At 39.2% G+C, this 21438-nt stretch overlaps 1 protein-coding gene across 13 annotated transcripts in view; it reads left to right on the top strand.

The window, feature by feature from the left end:
- LOC116723393 (ral GTPase-activating protein subunit beta) overlaps positions 1-16320 on the top strand; it is a 28869-nt gene extending 12549 nt beyond the window's left edge. For 4 of the 13 annotated variants that reach the window (XM_032568249.1, XM_032568242.1, XM_032568275.1 and 1 more), the window contains 22 exons: positions 213-414; positions 1310-1477; positions 2740-2854; positions 3151-3322; positions 3405-3469; positions 3557-3701; positions 5177-5307; positions 5892-6074; positions 6177-6325; positions 6681-6868; positions 7386-7489; positions 7586-7738; positions 7856-7915; positions 8329-8538; positions 8634-8792; positions 9582-9747; positions 9824-9946; positions 11110-11240; positions 11360-11468; positions 11615-11693; positions 13140-13288; positions 14103-16320. In XM_032568249.1, coding sequence (XP_032424140.1) covers positions 213-414; positions 1310-1477; positions 2740-2854; positions 3151-3322; positions 3405-3469; positions 3557-3701; positions 5177-5307; positions 5892-6074; positions 6177-6325; positions 6681-6868; positions 7386-7489; positions 7586-7738; positions 7856-7915; positions 8329-8538; positions 8634-8792; positions 9582-9747; positions 9824-9946; positions 11110-11240; positions 11360-11468; positions 11615-11693; positions 13140-13288; positions 14103-14296 — 3155 coding nt within the window. In that variant the 3' untranslated portion in view covers positions 14297-16320. The remainder of the gene's footprint in view (positions 1-212; positions 415-1309; positions 1478-2739; positions 2855-3150; positions 3323-3404; positions 3470-3556; positions 3702-5176; positions 5308-5891; positions 6075-6176; positions 6326-6680; positions 6869-7385; positions 7490-7585; positions 7739-7855; positions 7916-8328; positions 8539-8633; positions 8793-9581; positions 9748-9823; positions 9947-11109; positions 11241-11359; positions 11469-11614; positions 11694-13139; positions 13289-14102) is intronic. The other 9 variants (XM_032568266.1, XM_032568283.1, XM_032568343.1 and 6 more) reach the window with 7 other exon arrangements.
- The last annotated feature ends 5118 nt before the right edge of the window (positions 16321-21438 follow it).

A 21438-nucleotide genomic window follows, 5' to 3' on the forward strand; every position in this document is an offset into this window, starting at 1 on the left:
CTGTTTGGAGTCAGTGTAGTCTGTTTTTCCTTCTCTTATCTCAATAAATGTCTTCTTTTTATTTGCTTTGATGCGTTGGATTTGTACGGATGGCTTTTTCCATTCACCTTTAGTAGATCTGTTTGTGTTTGCCTGTCTCTAATAGCTGCATGCTTTTAAGAATGAGCGCATTGCCCTGGTCCTCTCATATCCTGTCTTCCTGCTCGCCCCAGCGATAGCCACTCAGATGGGCCTGGAGCTAAGGAGGAAAGGTTCCCAGATGTCCACTGACTCCATGGTGCCCAACCCACTGTTCGACATCAACGAGTTCCCCGAAAGCTACGAGGCAGGACGAGCCGAGGCCTGCGGGACGCTCTGCCGCATCTTTTGTAGCAAAAAAACCGGAGAGGATATTCTTCCTGTTTACCTGTCGAGGTGAGGAAATGCCTCAGTGTGAATGTGTGCTGCGTTCACATGCAGTCTGAACAAGTTTGAAAGATTATGGAGGATTTTACTTTGGTTTGTATAAGTGTGATTTGATGGAGTGTTTGGGCCAGATAAGGAGATTTTATTTAAATTACAAGAACATAATATTTCCAAAAGAACGTCATAAAATTACTGTTTTAAGTTAAATTTTGTTTTGTGCAAGTGTTATCAAATTACGACTTAATTCTTCTAATATTACAACTTTATTCCAGTAACAGTTATTCTTGTGTTATTTCTACTTTATTGTCATATGACTGTTTTTGTCATATGATTATGACTTTATTCTTTATAATAAGTTTATTCTTTATTCCTGTGATATTAGGACTTTATTCTCATAATTTTATTTTTAAAATCATAGTGCGGCAAAGAAATATGAAGATTTCTGTGTTTTGTCCTTCTCCCTAAAGGACAAAAAAAAAAAATCAATTGACGTTTAATAAATGTAGCCACATCATATCTTATCTAAAAAAAAATTAAACTAAGTTTTGGTTTATGGACTAAATTATAAGAGCTCTGCCTCACTACTCTCTTTGTATCCTGGTCTACTTAACATTTTGGTTGAACTGGATCAGAATGTGGTGGTAAATAAATCACTAAAACTGCTATTTTTCAGTTTTTTCCAAGAATCAAATGACCTAAGATTAGAAACTACACCTTAGTGTGCTCTTCTGCATTTAATCTAAGATGCCTCATTTCTGGTTAATGCTTCTGACGACATCATATGTTATGGATTTTAATCTAAAACATATTTATTTCAGTCCAGATGTCCAAAAATCTTTACATGCATTTGCATATTTGCATCCATAATGGAGGATGTTCTGCTGTTCTTCACCTCTTTATGCAGGTTCTACATGGTTCTGATTCAGGGTCTCCAGATTTCTGATTTTATCTGTAGACCTGTTCTGGCTTCTATCATCCTCAATTCTTCGTCTCTTTTCTGTACCGACCTGAAGGGCATCAATGTGGTGGTGCCCTATTTCATTGCTGCTCTGGAGACTATTGTACCAGACAGGTCAGACTCTACACAAGAAAATATTTGCTGTTTGTAGGCCTGTCACGATAGAAAATTTTGCTCAACGATTAATTGTCTCAAAAATTATTGCGATAAATGATAATATTGTTTGAAGACCTTTTTACACTGATTTAGTGGAAATGACGTAATAATGCATGCGATTTCTAAACAAAAAAATCTAAACAACATAAAGCCAAAGTGGAAATAAATACTGCATTCAACCAAAAGAGTGCAGATTATGTAGTCTGTATACTATGTTCCCCTTCAGTAATAATTAGATTTAAATAGAGAAGATGGGCACATCCGACTACCTGATGCAATAGTTCACACTACATGATTTTTTGCTGCTATTTTTCCCCTTACGACAATCTTAGAACGTTGGTCTTTCACAGATTGTGTGGTATGTTATGGTATCGTGGCTGCTCCGATCTAAATAAGGGGTTTTCCCCGACTGGGAGGTTAACGCAGCCTGTTGAATGTGACAGGCAGCCAATCAGAAAGCGGGGATTCTCCTCCACGCTTTCTGAGGGGAAATTACAGAGGGAATCCCAAACAGCTGACACGACCAACCCGAAGTCCAGCTGACATTGGAGATGATATGTGGAAACAACATTAATGTTTACTCAACATGCTAAGAATATAGAAATGACAAGAGGAGGAGTTGGAGCGAAATTGCTACCGCAGTTGATAAACCCGGTAACTTTTCAGCTGTTCTTCGTTAACGTGACGTAAATAGGTTATAATGATTTTCATTCAGTCAGGACTGACACTAGCCACATGCATTGCAGGTAGATTGTAGTAAAGCATTGATTAATGCCTGGTTTTAAAATTAGTTCACTGGACTTGTGGCCATTATTTTGTGCCCATTGTTGGACACCACACGGCAGGATCGAACCGTTATACCTAGGATTTCTGTTGGGTAATGTGTGGTCTGTCAGGTTTTGAAAATTGGCCGACAATCGGCCGACAGCTCGTGTGCGCTGGGCATTACACTAAGTTAAATGAGGAAGGGGGGTCAGTGGAGAGCACTGGAGTTGAGCCTTTTTTCATTCGGTGTCATCAGCAGAAAGAGAAAAAGGCCCGAAGAGACAATAATGCCGATAATTAAAATGACGTCGATAGTTTGAATTTCTCGTACGATTAATTGATTTACCATTTATCGTGACAGGCCTAGCTGTTTGTATCTACCTTTGATCTTACTCTTAATGTTGCTATGGGATATTTTATATTCTCATCCTGGGTTTTTTTTGTATTTTTTTTAGGGAGCTGTCAAAATTCAAAATGTATGTAAATCCTACAGACTTGAGGAGAGCTTCCATTAATATCCTTCTTTCCATGCTGCCTCTGCCACATCACTTTGGTAATATCAAATCTGAGGTAAACTCTCCACACTCTGCCCTCTGCTCTCTCTGGCACAGCTTTTTTATTCATTGGAAATGTATATTATTTTTTGTACAATTTTGACTTAATTACTGCTTTGAATACGCTTTTTCAGCAGTTGGCCTTTTTTGAATCCATATACTCAGGTTAACAATTACTCAATTAGTTGAAGATTATTTCAGTAATCAACTCATCACAATTAATCATTTCAGCCCTAGTTTTTATACAAGCTAGCAGAAATTGTTCTTCAACATATGCAAATAAATTCTCTAATGCTGGTTTGTGTCCTTTAGGTTCTGTTGGAGGGAAAGTTCAACGAGGAGGATGGCTGGCCTCATGACCAGCCCGTCTCCTTCCTGTCTCTGAGGCTGCGTCTTGTTAACGTCCTCATCGGAGCTCTGCAGACCGAGACCGATCCCACCAACACGCAACTAATCCTCGGTATCACCTCCTTCCTATTTCAATGTACATGGCTAACCTACACAATTATCTCTTGTTGACATTTTTATTTGTGTGTTTATTATTATTTTTTTTCCATCCTTCTCAGGCGCGATGCTTAACATCGTCCAAGACTCTGCGCTGCTGGAGGCCATAGGAGCCCAGACCGAAACGGTAAGTCTCAGATCAGACCCGTTCTTTTTCTCTTCAACAACTAGTCTACTGCATTCGTCAAGATGGCTGCCGTCCCCCGTTTTTCAGGGCAGCATAGATGGAAGCCATGTGACGCTGAGAAGTCAGAGTCACAGTCGCACCAACAGTGGCATCAGCTTTAACAGCGGTGGCAGCACGGACGCCACCAGCCCAGACTGTGAGCGTCCGGCGCAGGCGCTGCTCCGAGACTATGGTGAGCCACGCCACTGATCAGCCAGCTAACACACTGATGCTGCTCTTCATTAATGATGCTCACTGAGGCTCGTAGCAACACCGAACTAACATACCTGTTGTTTGTAGCTAACGTGGTTAAGGTGGTGTGCAGAGTTAAGAAGCGCTGGGTAAAATGTCTTTGTAGGTGATTCATTTGTTTGCAGTGATCTAACAGTTTGAGATGATTTTTCCAAGTTTTTTTTTTTTTTCTTTTTTCTAAATGACTGCTTGGAGTAATCTGGTCTGATTAAAAATAGGACTGCAACTAACAATTATCTTAGTGATCAATTCTTCTGATGTTTAATCAATTAACTGCATAAGAAAATTGGCACATTTTGCAGACTTTTTGTTGAACCAGCTAAACTTATTTTATACAATATTAGAAATACATGAAAAAAAATACTAATAATTCAATTTATTGAAAAAAAATTGTCTCCTTGAATTTTGGGCCATAACTAATGATTATTTTAGTAATCGATTAATCAATTAATTGGATTAAAAAATTTTCACCGGTTGCAGATTTTTTATTTAACCAATTAAGTTTATTTTGTACAATACTAGAAATACATAACAAGACACAAATAAACCAGTAGTTTCTTTCTTAAAATTAGAAAATGAACATTTTATTGTCTAAATTGCAAAAACAGCATTTCCTTAGTGTGTAGTTGATAATTTGCACAAACGATGCATCTCCAGCTAAAACATAATTCTAATATCAATGTGTGAAAAGCTTGGCCCTTTCTGCTCCACTCAACATGTGTAGGATGGATCTTTTGGCTATTTTTTGGAGTAACCACTTAATATTTGGGTAGCAAAAGGTGCTTGATAAATTTGAACCAGATGAAGTTAAAACTTTGCCACTTGAGTTTTTTTTGCTAAGTTTTTTTTTTAAATGTTGTATGCAACATATACATATGTATTTTTTTGGCTTAATTTTTGTTCTATGTTCTTTAACCAAATGGTCTTTTTTCCCCAAGTCTGTAAACTGCAGTTAATGATTAATCGATTGCTAAATTAGTTGACGATTATTTCAATAATCGATTCAGTACGATTAATCCAATTAATCGTTTCAGGCTTTATTAAAGGTCATTTAGAGATGATCTTTTCTCTCACATGGCTGAGTGGTACATTTTACAAATACACTTGTTAGATTAATCTAACAGGTGTATTTGTAAGTGTTTTAGATATTAACTAACTTATTTCACATTAACCAATAACAAATCTGCTCCCATTGCTCAGCCCTGTTTCTTTCTGCGTGTATTTTATATCTTTTCCCTAAGTTTACACTTGTAACGAATGCTATGCAGTGTTGAGATGTTGTTGTTGCATGATGTTTTTCTTTTTACTAAATGGGCCCTGATTGTTTCTCCTGTCTGACCTTGTGGTGGTGTGGCTTTAACCCTTCATTGTTTCTGTTTCGCGGTGTTTGGTATTTCGGGGTGTTTTATGGTCTAGCTCTTCCAGATACGGCTGCAGGCCTGCTGGTGCGCAGCATCCACCTGGTCACACAGAGGCTCAATTCTCAGTGGAGACAAGACATGAGCATTTCTCTGGCTGCCCTGGAGCTGCTGGCGGGACTGGCCAAGGTAAGCACAAGCTTTTAATACATGTTACTGCTGGTCAGTCTTTCTGCTTCAGTAGCAAATGAACTTTTGTTCACACCTCTGTGTGAGTACTTTAACTGAGAGCTTTGATGGTTACTCTGCAGAGCCATGCATGTTTATTTAGAACAACTATTGGACAGTATTTTCAGACTAACCAATTGTTTGGGAGGCATGCAGGACGGTGGCATTTTCTACCATCACAAACATAAACATGGTGGGGTGTGTGAAACTACAGCTGCTTTGCTTTTCGGCAACAAATGAGACTGGGAAGTCTGATGTCAAATAAAGGATGGAAGAGTGGGAAAGAACCTCATGGCAACGATTAAGTATAGGGATTATCTGTTTTTTTGCTAAAGACCAGGCATAACCTTGTTAGTGTCTAAGGCATCATGAGTCCTGAAATACTGGAGTGTTTTGAATTTAAAGACTGGCAGCTTCTTTCAGAAAACTGAAAATAACAAATGTATAATGCAAAATCAAGCTGCTTCCATGACCATCTACCTCATCCCCAAAGTCTAGAGTTGGTCTCATTACTTCGTTGCCTCATGTCTCTGTGTCTTCATCAGGTGAAGGTGGGAGTGGACTCTTCAGAGCGTAAACGTGCTGTCAGCTCCATCTGTGGCTACATTGTGTACCAGTGCAGCCGGCCGGCCCCTCTGCAGTCCAGAGACCTGCACTCCATGATCGTAGCTGCCTTCCAGTTTCTCTGTGTGTGGCTCACAGAGCACCCCGGCATGTTGGATGAAAAGGTGTGTTCAAAGACCCACTAAAAAAGCTTTCATCTTTGCTCAGTCTAGACAGTCGGTGCTGAAAGTTTCTTGGACTGAAACGCATTTCCGTTTATACGCCAGGATTGTTTGATGGAAGTGTTGGAGATTGTGGAACTGGGAATCTCTGGGAGCAAGTCTCGCCATGAACAGGAAGTGCGTCACAAAGCGGAGAAGGAGCACAATCCAGCTTCAATGAGGGTGAAGGACGCCGCTGAGGCCACGTTATCATGGTGAGATGTTCAGTGTTTGTGCTGTTTTTAAACGCTCCACGAGGTTGAGTTAGTGACTCAAACCTCAACACTCGCTGTCTGCCTGACTTTAGGTCTGCTGCTAACAATTATAGCTTTACTATCTTGATACAAAAAGTGACTGGAAATGAAATAATGAAAATGAAATGATGCGTTGCTGTCATCTGATTGTGATAGACTTTATGTGTACTATAACTGTCATTTCAGAAATGTTGTAAAGAACAGACCATAGAACAACTCATCAGATTGACTTTGTAAAAGGCTTAAAAAAGACAATAAAACTTTTCTTGTCTTCATGTAATCAAAGTTTTTTTGTGTGTGAATCCCCCGATACCAGCATCATGCAGGTGTTGGGGGCTTTCCCTTCTCCCAGCGGACCTGCGTCCACCTGCAGCCTGCTGAATGAAGACACTCTGATACGCTACGCCAGACTGAGTGCCACAGGAGCCACAAACTTCCGCTACTTCGTCCTGGACAACTCTGTGATCCTTGCCATGCTGGAGCAACCTCTCGGCAATGAGCAGAGTGAGTGCCGCAGCATCATTCCCCCGTCATTGTGTTATTACAAATGATTTGACCTGCTTTTATTTTAAAACATTATCGCTGAGATTAAAATATTAGAGACTCACCGAGAATCAAGCAGGTTTCAGCTTGATCATCCCTGATTGGTTTCTGGCAGGATGAAAACTCAAAAATTCAAATCTTTTTTTTGTGTAGTAAACACACCACACATATTAACTACCAGGTTGCACTGAAAGCCGTCTTCATTGTGAATGCTGTTTCTCAATAAAGAAGAATCAAGCTATCTTCCCTAAGTTAGTCAGATGGAGGTGTTGAAAGGGCAGTGAAATCTATATAACATCAGTAATTGTAAGCAGTTATTGACCATTACAGTTGTATTAATATCAGGTATCGATATTAATATTGATATCAGTGCACAGGGTTTCCTGTAGAAAACTAGCTAAGAATTTGATTGGGGTTCTCCTTAAGTGATCAACCTGTTTTAATTTCTTCACTGACTAAATCATTTCTGTCCCTGCAGACCCCAGTCCGTCTGTGACCGTTTTGATTCGAGGAACAGCAGGACGACACGCCTGGACGATGCAGCTCTTCCATCAGCCAAGAGGGGCTCGTGCCAATCAGAGGGTTAGATCTCATCAGAAATGACTGAGAAACATTGGTGTCCATAGTAACGCCAACAACTCCAGTCTGAATCTGCCCACATTTCTCCTCCCATGGCAGATGTTTGTTCCTGAGAGCCGCCCGACGCCAAACGACGATGTGGGCATCAAGTATAACGTAAAGCAGAGGCCCTTTCCAGAGGAGGTGGATAAGATCCCTCTGGTCAAAGCCGATGTCAGCATTCCAGACCTGGATGACATTGTCAGTAAGGAGGTACATTATTTGGATCGCTTCCTGTTCACAGTTTCATGCAAACTCTGCAGATCTGAAGGATAACTCTGAAAACCAGTATGAAGCTGATTCTTGATGTTTGCTACTGTACAAACTCAGGTGGGTTGTTTGGGCTATGAGGATGATTCAGCAGTCACAAGTTCACTGATGTGTAAATACGTAAGTTATTGAAGAGAAACAAAATTCATTTGGGTGAAAAACAAGCGGGTGAAGATAGTTGGGTTGGTGTAACTGGTTTCTATGGTAATCCAGTTCTTCTTTAGCTTTCTGCAAGCTAAAGTAACATAATCAGTTGACATGTTACCATTTTGAGACGATGTTAATAGAGAAAGCTTCACAAGACCTGGATGAAGATTCATTTCACTGGATTTCTGTGCCACTTATTCAATTCATTGTACTAAGATATAGATGATGAAGGTTTTCATGCATATTAACCTGAGGATGAGGTTCTTGTCCTGGTTGTGGGAGTCTTACGGTGAAGGTTTAACCATGAATCCATCCAATCAGCTGCTGGTTGTCCAGCTCCTATTTTTTGTTTGTTTGTTTGTTTTACCACATCTTCTCTTTTCCAGCTGGAAATTCAGCACAGCAAGCTTCGCAGTCTGATGGCCAAGCAGATAGACTATGAGAACACTTTGGAGCGGCGCAGCGAGGAACTCTTAAAGTCCAAGTCCTTCCCAGACCCTCAGACGGAGTGCAAACCTCCTCCGCCCTCGCAGGAGTTCCAGACAGCACGCCTCTTCCTCTCTCACTTCGGTTTTCTGTCTCTGGAAGCGCTAAAGGTCCGTACAAACATGTTTCCCCTCCCACTCTTTTGTACACTCTGCCGTTACTCGACCAGCTTAGCTGTTGTACGCCTTCATGTTGCTTCTTTCAGGAACCCAACAACAGCCGTCTACCTCCTCATCTGATCGGCCTGGACTCATCCTTGCCGGGGTTTTTTGATGACGTCAGCTATCTGGATCTGCTGCCCTGCCGACCGTTTGACACTGTCTTTATTTTCTATGTGAGGGCGGGACAGAAAAGCAGCTCTGAGGTAAGAAACAGACTTGGAGACTCTGCAGGTGTTTTACAGGCACCTTGAAGATGTGCAGTTTGAAATTGTATAAATAGATTTTGACTTTAGTTGAAAATAAAATAGTTTACAACTAAAAGTTTGTTCTAGAATGAACTTCCAGAAAACTGTAAAACTGCAGAAACACTGAGTGACTAAAAACCCACCTGATCAGATCTGCCTTATTTCCTCATAACTGGAACTTTTGTGAATTTATTTCATGAATACTTGTTAGATTTTGTTGATGACATTTGACAAATTGTAATGTTTGTTGCTTGTTTTATGATTGTTGACTGTATTATTTTTTTATGATGTTGAGGTCTTTGAAACAGGTGTTTATTATATTATTTAACATGATCAAATTCTTATAATAAGCAGTTTGGTTTACTGTCAAAATAAATTCCAGTAAATGTTTAAAATTCCCAAAACTGATCATATTGTTGGTTAGTTTTATTATTTTCTCCACTCATTAAATATCAGTAAATATGATTGAATGCAGTTACTGTGTGTGTTAGTGAAATAAATCACACTTCTTTATAAAAGTGTGTGTTTATCAAGATCAGTGTTAGAACTTTACATCCATGTCACCCAGCCTTGTTGCTGACAATATGAAACACAAATGATCTACACTTGAAAAGGGAATTTAACTCTTCACTGTGGTTCTAGATGGGCAGACAGATTTTTCTGTTTAGTCAGAACATCGTTGCCGTTTTTCACTTCGTTTGCAAAATATTTTTTCGGTATATTAATGTGCATCTCCATGGTGCTCAGATTTTGAGGAACGTGGAGTCGTCAGCTACTGTCCAGCCCCACTTCCTGGAGTTCTTGTTGTCTCTGGGCTGGCCTGTGGATGTGGGCGACCATCCGGGGTGGACGGGCCATCTGGACACCAGCTGGTCCTTGAACTCCTGCTTTGACAGCACTGATCTGCAGACAGGTCAGCTTACAACCAGTTCCAAGCGCAGAAACTGATGCTGTTATCTTCACCAAATGACAGTTTTTGTTTTCGTCAGAGGAAGCAGCGAGCCCCGAGGACACGGGAGGTTCTGTGTTCAACGGAGAGAAGAAAGTTTTGTACTACGCTGATGCTCTCACAGAGATCGCCTTTGTTGTTCCCTCTTTAACAGAAAATTCAGGTTTGTGTTCAGAAACTTCTAAACATTTGAGCAGACTTTTGCTGCTCAAACGTCTGCAATTGTATTAAATCACTTTACAAGTTAATGTAGGTATGGAAAAAAAATAAATTTAGTTTGGGAACTTTACTATTTCATTGTCTGAGATCAAATCTATTCATTCCTAAAAAAATTGATTTATTTTTAGAGAATGACCCTTATGATTAGATAGTCACATCACAGCTGCAATTTTCATACAAATTATTGAACAATTTGGTTTTTGAATTACGGAGAGAACTATACACACTCATTGACAGACTAAAAATGGCCATTTGGCCTCCAGATCTCTTCATTTGAGCATTTTAAATTGGATCTAAGTTTGGTTCAGATGCCGAACAATCCACAGAAATTCCAGTTTTCTGGAATTTTGTAAAAAAGATCTGCATTCAATCTGGAATTGTGATTTTTATTTTGTGACTGCATTGCAAAAACACAAAATTGTAACTTGTGTTTTTGTCTAGTTTCTAGTTCAAATATATTAATACACTTAAAATAAAACAAAAAAACCTGAAAAGTTTTCAGCAAGATAAATAGGCCTGTTTTAAATCAACAATTCTTGAAAATGGATTAAAAAAAGAGTAGTAGTTTCACTGGCAAATTATTTAACTTAAAGCTGGAAAATATCTCAATTTAAGTGAAAAAACTGCCTGTAGAATTACTACTCTTTTTAAAAAATATATATTTTCAAGACTTACTGACTTAAAACAAGCATATTTATCCTGCTAATTTTTTTCCGGAGATGTTAAGAGGATCTCTGAAGTAAAGGTAATCTTATTTCCATTGTATTAAAATGTTTGAACTAGAAACTGGACAAAAATACTTGTTTAGATTTTTTTAATATTTTGGCATTGTGTGGAAGTGTTTTCTATTTTGGCCAACATTTGCCTAAAAACTAAGAGAATAAAATAGTATTTTGTCACACTGCGTTGTGGTTTGTGGGAGAGAGACAAAAGAAAAGCTTAGTTTTTTTCTACTCAAAAGTTCATACATTTTTGAGGAAAGATTTTGAACCTTTTTTCTGGAAAGGTTCAAAATCACAATTTAAAAATGATCAGGAACCAGGACCGTCACATGTGAAGTAATGAAAAACCAGGTTTGTTCAACTTGTCTGGGTTGTTATGTTGCAGAAGAGTCGTCTGTGCACAGCGACTCCACAGTGGAGGCAGACACTAACACAGACCTCATACCTGGAAAGCAATCTAATCTCACACTGGAACTGTTCCCCAACCACTCTGAGAGCATTGAGTCTGCTAAAAAGGTAGTTTTGCATTTTGTCTGACTAAACAGAACCTCTACTACAATGTCACAGAATATAATTTAGCTTTTTTTTAAAATGTACTCATTGCCTAAACTTGCTAAGTTGTGTTGCTGTTGCAGCTGAGTCCTTTGGTGAAGACAAAGAGGTCATCGACCGGAAAGTCTTACCCCCAGCTGGGCCCTGAGACCAAAGTGTTTGTGGTCTGGGTGGAGCGCTTTGATGATATCGGTATGCACACACTACTTCTAATTATAAAACTGTTTCATGTGACCATACAAATTTTTGGATAAAACTGTTCAGGGTTCAGCAAAAATATCTGAAGGTGTTAAATACGACATGACTGTTGATGAACGCTTGGGGTTTGTGGTCTGCAGAGAACTTCCCGTTATCTGATCTGTTGGCGGAAACCAGCACAGGCCTGGAGGCCAGCATGAGCAACAGCACTTCCTGCAGGTATTCAGAGGTTACCACAGAGAGCGCTTTGCTTTCCTCCACGCACAACCCATCATCTTGTGATCTGGTTCAGATCAGGTGCAGAAAGGAAGGAAGAAAAAAAAGAAACGCTTGTTTTGCAAAATGGTACTTTAAACCTGCTGTGCAAAACAGGAAGTATTCATATGATGTGTGCAAAGGTTGGCAGAGAAAAAAGACGTGTGGCAGAGCAGTTTGTTGTGACAGTGAACAATGTTATCTATTGCTTTTAGTGAACTTCAGGTTTGACTTTACTTTATTATTTTAAAGAATGGTGTCAGAACATGTATCTTTTAAATTACTTTAGTTTTTTTCATCATGTTTAATGTGTGAGTTTAGAATCAATTCTGCTGCTTTGAACTTTGTGCATAAAGTCAAAACAAAAAAAGGTTAAAAAATTAATCTGTCATATTTGAACAGGATATCTGCACATTTTTATAATCTTAAATTAATTTATCTAAAATTAATGCATTAAAACTGTTTTATATTCATTAAAAAATTTACCTTAAACACATTGATCACAGGTCTTAAATTTTGTCATGGCAAAAATATTTAATCACATATTCTGTAAATTTTTTTCTTTCAAAATTTTTCTGTCAGACAAAGGTTTGAGTTGCACACAGATGTCTGCATTGTGTGACTCGAGGTGGTGAGGCTACCGCTAGGTTCTAATGTATTATTACTAGCTAGCTATCACGTTTAGCAAGTATGGCAATACGGAGGTTGAAGCTGTAGAGAACATATATGTGATTTTCTTCTCTCCATTTCTGTCATGATAGAGGTATTAAATTTCATTCATAATGGTCTTAAAAAGTCTTAAATTCGAGTTGGTGGAACCTGCACGAACTCTAGGAGTAGAGAAAAGCATCGGTCTGAAAACAGGTGAACGAGTCACAAATTACACATTTAATCTTTGTGTAGATTAAAGTTAAGCTAAGTTGGAGACCAACATGTATTTCAACACGCTTTCTGGTGAACCTGGGACATGTTGGTGCAAACAAGCCAAATGTAAAAAGGCTTTACATGCAAGCAAAAGTAAAAGTAATTTTTTGTCTGCTTCAATCTTTTTATTATTATTTTTTTGTCCTTCATCCTTATTTCATAGGTATTTTGTCTTTTAGTTGAAATATTCCTCATTCTCAATAGATATGCTTGTTCTGCATTATGTTTTTTGTGTTAGATTGCAACAGTGGTCTCTTTTAAATGATTTGTTTTGTTGTATGAACTTTGTATTCTTCATGGAGACGCAACTCATCTAATAGCACTATGAAGAGGCAATCTTAAACCAACTTCACTGCCGTTTTTCAATCATTTTGCCCATTTTAGAATTAAGCGAAGACATTTTAAATATATTTTACAAATAAATAATCAAAGATGACCATCGCATGTGTATTTTTTAAACATACTCCTTCCTGGTCTTTGCTCCAGGTCAGGGCTGTTGGAAAAGGACGTTCCTCTGATCTTCATTCACCCGTTGAAGACGGGACTCTTCCGGATCCGGCTGCACGGAGCTGTGGGCAAATTTGGCATGGTGATCCCCCTGGTGGACGGCATGGTGGTCAGCCGCCGGGCTCTAGGTAACACTGTGGCAAGGGGCTGTGACCGGCCAACATGTGATGGCTGACTACTGTAAACTGTATGTTTAGTTGTTTTTAAAGGTGACCTATTATGCTTCCATGAAAATGTTAGGGCAGTTCTATGGGACATACAACACATGTTCACTACATGTGTTGTATGTACATTGTTCTTGCTCCAAATCATTCTTAGATAATGAGACTTTAGTTTATTCTGAGCTGTTTTAGAGCCTCCTGTCACTGTAAATCTGCTGGCCACGCCCCCTCAACTCAACTTTCAACTCAAATATGAAAACTGCTGCAAACAGATGCACAATTATACAGCTGTACATCTTTGACAAGCAGAGGTGGAGCCTGCTGAGCAACCAACAAGAATGCAGCCAGTGGTTTCTGAATAGTAAGTCAACAACCAGCTTGGCTGTGGTTGCTAGGTAACGGTGCAGTGTGACTCAACAATCAGGAGGTTTTTGAAATGTTTAATTTTCCAGACACCAAAAAACACAAGTTTATTTCCAAAAAACCATCTGGGTGGTGTTTTTTTCTTGTTGGTTGTTTTTGGAAGCAGTTGAGACCCAAATGGAAGTATGAGAAATAAAAATCATAGGTGCCCTTTAACATTGATGACATACATTTGTGGATATATTTGACTTTAAAAGTTGGATTTTAAGTCTTTCAATGGCATTTGTCCCACCTGAGCTTTTGTGGTTTCTACAGTTTCCTCAGATGTGTATAAAACTTTAAAAGCTAATGGAAAAATAGAATTTTGATGTGACAAAATTGTGACTTAGTTTTTCTTTCCTTTGGGTCTGCCTTTCAGGGTTTCTCGTGCGTCAGACGGTGATCAACGTGTGCCGACGGAAGCGCCTGGAGAGCGACTTGTACAACCCGCCGCATGTGAGGCGAAAACAGAAAATCACTGAAATTGTGCAGCGCTACCGCAACAAACAACTGGAACCTGAGTTCTACACATCCCTCTTCCACGAGGTCGGAGATGGAAAGCCTCACCTCTAACCCCACTCCCTCCATCCTGTCCTAACACTGGCTCACACACACTCTTACCCTGAACCTCTACACAACATACAGCTGCGTTCACACATACATTCACAAACACGCACACACAAAATCTTTATATTTATACTGTACTATTTTGTTATTTATATGAATACATATATCAACACTGTTTGCCTTTGACTCTGAGATCAAAGTGTCAGAAACCATGCCAAGGTGAGGGAGAAACACCAACATTTCTGTATTCCAGCCACTCACCCTGGCTCTGAATGATGGAGAGTCTAATAGTCACTGTCTCTGTTCGTGTTTAGGTTCAGGCTTTGCAGCAAAGAAAAGGTTTGCTTGGTCTTTAATGCAATACGTCACTAACAATGTTGGCCTTTCTGAACTTGTACAAAACATTCTTTACACCTTTGTGATTATTACATGATTTTATGGGGTTTAGTAACATGAAATTGTGCCCAAATCTGTTTTTCATCATCAATCAAAACATTTTTCTGTTTGGACTTTTGCCAAGGATAAAAACGTTTAATCGACATGACTGTGTTTTTGCAAGACAAAGAAGCTAAGGTTGACCCATAATCTTATCTCACCACTAACTATCCACATCTTATTTTTTGCTAGCGTCAGCTACAGTCTTCCTCATGCAAACCTCACGTTTGGCCTTTGGTCTGTCCATCGGTTTCCTCCCATTTTCTTGTGTTGTTTTACTGAATGCAAATGTCATTTTTGATGCCCCCTGTGCTTCAAGCATGGCTCTCCTGTCACACAGCTGCCAGTAATGTGTGTGCGCGGCCATTTCTTTTTGCTCGTTCAGCCAGTCAGTCGACACTACATGAGGTCAGGGACCTCTTAAGAGTTCTGAACGTGGCATTAAAAATTGAAAGTTGTCACTTTAAATGAATGAAATCTCAAGACTAAATTTTTTTTTTTAAATTATCATTTCTTTTTTTTTTCCTTCAGAATCTGTCAACAAAACGCCGTTAGTTTCTCAGTAGTGCTGAAGTTTACTGATAGAGCTCCTGGGTTTGGCCTTGATGTTTGCAGAGCTAAGCTTAGGCCAACCTCAGATCTGGTTTAGGTGTGAAGTCGCTGCAGATACCAAACTGAAACATTGCACAGTGTGTCTCTTCTAAACAACATCCGTATGATGGTTTCTCCAGCCAAAGCGCTCGCCGTAGCTCACAGTTTGATGATGAACAGTGCACACATCTTGAGTCAGCCTATGTGTGTAAAAAGGCTTAAGATTTCTGCACCATGCTGTATAAACTTGGTCAGATTTGCTGATTTAAGCTGTATTTCTTTGAAAACACTTTAAAAAAAAATCTAATTTCTGTTAAGTTTGAAGTTTTGGCCTACACAAACGTACGTCGAACTTTAATTTTTGCTTTATGTTTCACTCGTATTTTCTCACTGTATCTTGGTTTTGATTAATGCCCTCTGACTGTCTGCCTGTAATAATGTGACTTTTATTTATCACAAAGATGGAACAGGGCAAAACACCTCTTAGTTTCTTTTTGATATATATTGGAAAGTCTTAATGCACTGAGCACATTTTAACTATTTTTTTTGTTACCTTACATGTCTTTTTGTACTTTTTTGCATTTTGAAAGAAAATCCCTGCTGAAGGAAGAGTTTTATCTTGTGAAATATGAATGAAGAGGCTTTGTGGAGTTTTTAACCTATCATGTCTAATTGTGGCTCACTTTTTATGACAGTGCTGTATGCACACGCCTTTTCTGGAAGGAAAGTTCATTAAATATGCTTCGAAGAAACTGCATACAATCAGTCACATGTTCCTGTTACTCCTCTGTTGTTGGACTGTATTTAAGAACTTGCGATGTATAGAAGTGGAAGATTTGTAAATATATGATAGCCTAAGGCATTCACAAGTTGTCTGTAGTGTTCCTCAGCGGAGACGATGGAGGGAAAAAAATGTATTTACGTCTGCAGTTATGTGTGGGAGGAATGCGATGGGTTTGAATGTAACATGCATCAATTAAAACTATTATTGACCTTTTAATTTCGCCCAGTCCTAATGTTGGATTCTGTTCTTGTGTGATTGAAGAAAAGTCAATTTTCTGCTTTGGTCTTCACCTGTTGCTGCACACTGCCAGACAGCTGGCTGAAAGTAGGCTTTGACACTAGGACACTCTGCTATCCTATAAACAAATTACACAAAAATATGTTTGGTCATAAAAAAGAAGCCATATATTTTTCATGGTTATAAGTGTGCATATTGCCAAAAAACCATTTTAAAACTGTTAGTCCATTATGTGGGTCTTTATTCCAGTTTTATTCTGTATCAAAATCTAAATGTTGTAGATGACAGTAATGTAACTGTATTAGTCGATATTTTTAAAGCCCCTTTCAAGACCTACTATATATCTATGGGATTGAGGTCTGGGCTTTGATTAGGCCACTCCAAAACACCCAACTTGTTTTCTGTAGACATTAAACCATGTTTACTTACACTTTGCCAAAGCTTAGTTTGATTAGAAGTTTAGTTTTGAGAACAGTGCAGTCTTTCCATGTATGCTCAACTGTATTCAGGTCTGGACTTTGACTTGGCCATTAAAACATATGGATGTCCTTTGATCTGTATCATTCCATTGTAGCTCAGGTTGGACATTTTCTTACAGCATGGTCTGTCATTGGTTTTTAATGGTGATTTTAATAAACTGTATTTATAGACATTTACTGTATATCTCCAGTGGAAATCACAAAGGGCTCATTCACAAGCTGATGATGGAAAGCTACTGGACTGTAACTATGGCTGCCCTGTGGCAGGCTGACAGAAGCAAGGTTGAGATGTGTTGCCCAAAGACACAAATGACAAGGCGGGAATCAAACCAGTGATTCATCGAGGAGCTCCTACTGCTGTCACCCAGATTTATGGTCTCTTCTGAGCAGAGCAGCTTCCGCTGAGACCTGGGACTAACAGAACAACTGCATTAAAACCCTGCTTAAACTACACACATTTGCCGATTATTTTAACTTCTGATGGCAGTTGGTGGCACTGCTTTTATTTAGAGGTATTGGAGTATAACGAGGTAAGTACTAATGCAATCCACAAAGTTTTAGTGATTATTCTTCATAGGAAAAATACATTATTCAAAGATGCTGCAGCAGAAAATAGTTAATATTCAAAAAATTAGAACTTTGCTAGATGCTGAACATAAACAGTGCTGAGTTTGGAAGTGACTGAAGATTTATCACTAAACACAATATAGATCAGTAAAATCATTTAGAAATTCACATCTGTTGCTCAGGAGCTGCTAAATGAGATTCTGCAGTCTTAAAAAAAATATGTAATCATTTTAGACTTTAATGTGAATGGTTTACCAGCAGGCGTACTTTAATCAAAAATGCAGTTATTTCTGCCGGGCAGAACTACCGAAACTCGGGGATCCGTCTCACATAAAGCCCTAATGAGCTTCCATAGGGGAGGAAACTGGAGAACTTTAGCAGGTAGGCTAACTTTAGCATTTGGTTTATTGGTTCATAATATAGACTAACGCATAGATGCTTTTTGATAATTAATCACAGAATCTGTATAAAAGCTGTAATTTAATATTTTAAATTACAGCTTTTATCCACCTTATTCCGAGCCCCCATGAGGCTTTGCGTGATTTGTTAGCGCGACTTCCGCCGCTAACCGGAACCGCCATTTGTTTACATGTTAGGAACTCGCTAACCGGCTTTCCACAGAAGTTTTAGGCTATAAAATATGTGGGAACTCCAGCTATCACAGTTTACAAGTGGCAATATTGTTTTACCGCTACCTACAGCTAATACTGGGAGGCATGGCGACTTGAAGAAATGGCCTCAAATAACCCGTACTCGCATATTTAGCTACTTCACTGACTCAGTTGCTTTGGATGCAAATGCGGGTTTTCTTCCCTTCGCTTTCTATCCACACTATGAAATGGGTACACATAAAGCATTTTGGGTTCTCTGTTCAAGTTTAGAATGTTTAGCCAAATTCTTTTTGTTTCCTTATCTGTCGGTAGGCGATGAAAACTACCGCTTTTGTTTTGGGAGCATGTTCAAGACACACCTGTTGATGCCACAAATTAAACTTGGTCTGATTATTAAAGTACAGCCACGAACAGTACAACAGTTACCCAAGCTTCGCAAGGGCAGACACTTTCCAGTGGCAAGTTGCTCTCTATAACAGGTTAATGTGTGATTCGGTTCTAGTAGTCCAGTGGGGAGATTCTCCCTATTATGGTCTGGAGCGCAACAGCTGTGGTCATTTCTCCGCTGATTTGCAGCGACACTCAGCAACAGAGAACCTCGAGATTCTGGTTGTGATGGACTAAATGAACCCAGATATTTTATTTTGTCTTATAAAAAATTTTCCTGGCCCAAACATAATGATAAAGACTTAGATCATGAACTTTATTATTTTTTTAAATACAAGCGAAAAATAAAATTCACATTACAAGAAACTAATATTATGTAGTTCTGGTATTTTACACTGTCGGCTCAGAACGGCAGCTCAGAACTTTGACCAGCTTCTCTTCTTTATTACTGTCAGTTCTTCAGCGAAACGAGCTGCTAGAAGCGCTGCTAATTTACGGTCATTCAGTTAGTTACAAAACGTAATGATCGTGTTCCTGTCGCTCCCCGTGATTAAACTCACAATTACGATCCTGTGTGCTGAGCAGCTCTCTGCTGTGTGTCCGTGAATAAGTTTAACTAAATGCTGTATAAAGAGAGATGTAACTTCTATCATGAATATAGATTAGCAAAAAATAATACAAATTACAGTGAAATACTGTTACTTCCGGTGGGCGCCAGAAGTAAGACAAATAATCGTTTCCCTAGTAAGACTCTCAGGAATAAGGTGGATAGACTCTGCTTAGGTTTCTATGGTTACAGACCTATGTATACCACGTGCTTTTGAGACCTTGACCTTTTTTATTGTAGAAGTTTTTTGAGACTCAAAATACATAATAGTATAAAAAGATACAGTGTAATATGACCACTGCGATGGGGTTACAAACATTGAGACAATGTGTCACAATAACATTACATAAATACAGTAAAAATGGCGCATAATGTAAACTGGCTGTACTCTGGAGATAGTTTACAAGTCATGTCTAATACGCATGCGCATATGCGTAGGCGTGCAATAAGGTTCGCGCGGGGGATGGCTACGTCATAATGGATTATGACGTGAACCAGTATCAAAGGCAGCTTACTGCTACGGTTTAGTTTTAAGTAAACTTAATGCCAAGAGGAGAAGCCGCAGTGAGCAGAACGTCGTTTCTTTACGGAAAACTTTGAAGAAAAAAACCCGTTGAAAAATGGAAGAGTCAAACGGGCAAATGAACAGAAGCATCCACATTTCCATTGACAACCTGGAGGACATCATATTGCCCCGCCTGAACACTTTAACATCAGCACAGTGGACCTTGCTTTCACAAGGTCTGAGGGATTCACATATAACAGCCGTCATGGCTGACATACTTACCAACATTTTTCAACAATGTGTGGAAAATTCACTGACCGTCCTTGTGCCAATATTGGAAGATTGTATGACGAAGTCCATGAAGACTAAAATGCCAGATGAAAACATCAGTGTGCATTTGACCAACATGATTTCAACAGAAATGGCCATTGTCCTCGAGGTGTCTCCACCAGAAGAAGTCTGTGAGAGCAGCATGGAGTTGAACTCATTGATGGAACAGGAGGTCTCTGAAAAAGTAACGTCCATTGCAAATGGCATCAAGAGAACCTCTAGTTTTCCTGCAGAACCAGCAGTGTTTGCAAGTGGTTGCATTTCTAACCTGAGAAATTTCAACAAAATGGTTTCCAATGCAGTTCAGTGTCTTCGCAAACACATAAACAGAGTCAGCTCAAGATGCATCGAAAGATATTGGAGTGCGTTCACAAAAAAGCGAACCTCGGGTGTGTCTCCAGCAGAAGCAGAGACTGCCTTTGACCTTACAGAGAGAAGCGTTTCTCCTAGTGTGAAATCTCTCTATTCTGTGGCCTCAGTTAGCGAGAGCATTGCTGAAATCATAGAGAAATATTCTGATGATGCAGGCGATTCGAAAGGTGCAGAAGATGATGCAGATTTTTGCCTAGATCATTTAGAAGTAAACAAGGTTGCAGATGGAATTAGCAAAACGATTATTGACGACCTTCATTACTGTAAGGCTGAAGGTTCGGTTGGACAGAAAGATCCAAGTTGTTCATGTGCTCCTCATTTTAATTTGAAAAAGATTGTTGGTGATATCAGAAACCTTTTCCGGTCAAAGGGCAAAACTGATCCTGCTGGAAAAGAAGAAATAGTCAAAAAACCACAATTTTCCAGATTTGCAAAGGATCAGTTCGCCACCTTGGCATCTTCTTTGGAGATCTCATTCAAGGACTCAAGTGACACAAATGTGGTGAAACTGAAGCAAGATGTATATATGTCAAACACATTGGCTCGCCTCATGTTTCCTGGATGTGTCCCTGAAGATTCATCAGGGATGAAAACAGACCAAATTCCTAAGCTGGATTTTCAGTCCATCAAACCTCAAATTGACAGACTGTGTGAAGAATTCATGAAAAACCCACAGTTGAATGACAAGATCAAGCAGTTTTCCAAGGAACTGACAGATAAATTATATACTGATATCACCAGTAGCCATCATTATAACCTTCCTGTTCCCCCCGAAAACCTTTCAGAGTCTGTCCTCTCTAGCGAGAAAATAAGTGACATTTCTGGCCAAACAGAAATTTGCCCTGAAATATTTTATGCCAGAACAGAAGACGAGGTGAGGAGATTTCTCCAAAACATATTTCTTTGGCTCAAAAATGAGGAAATAAATCGCATAAGTGAGAGTGACAGGGTGTCCAATGTGCTCTCGGAGATCAATGATCTCGTTGGACAAACATATGAGACCCAAATCCCCAAACCCATGTCTCCAGGAACTGAGAAGGACTCTATCCCAACCATTGGAAGAGAATTCAAAGAGCAGCCTGAATATCCTGTAAAAGCTGAAACTGACTCCCTGATTGATTCATCGCCTACAGCACCAGGGACTAGGTATGTCAGATTTGTTGAAGAAATCACGATCATTCCAATTCCAGAGATAAATGAAACCACAGAACAAAAGAAGAACGATCTGGAGGAATGTATGAAA

This window comes from Xiphophorus hellerii, chromosome 1 (assembly GCF_003331165.1).
Source record: "Xiphophorus hellerii strain 12219 chromosome 1, Xiphophorus_hellerii-4.1, whole genome shotgun sequence".
Taxonomy (NCBI): Eukaryota; Metazoa; Chordata; class Actinopteri; order Cyprinodontiformes; family Poeciliidae; genus Xiphophorus; species Xiphophorus hellerii.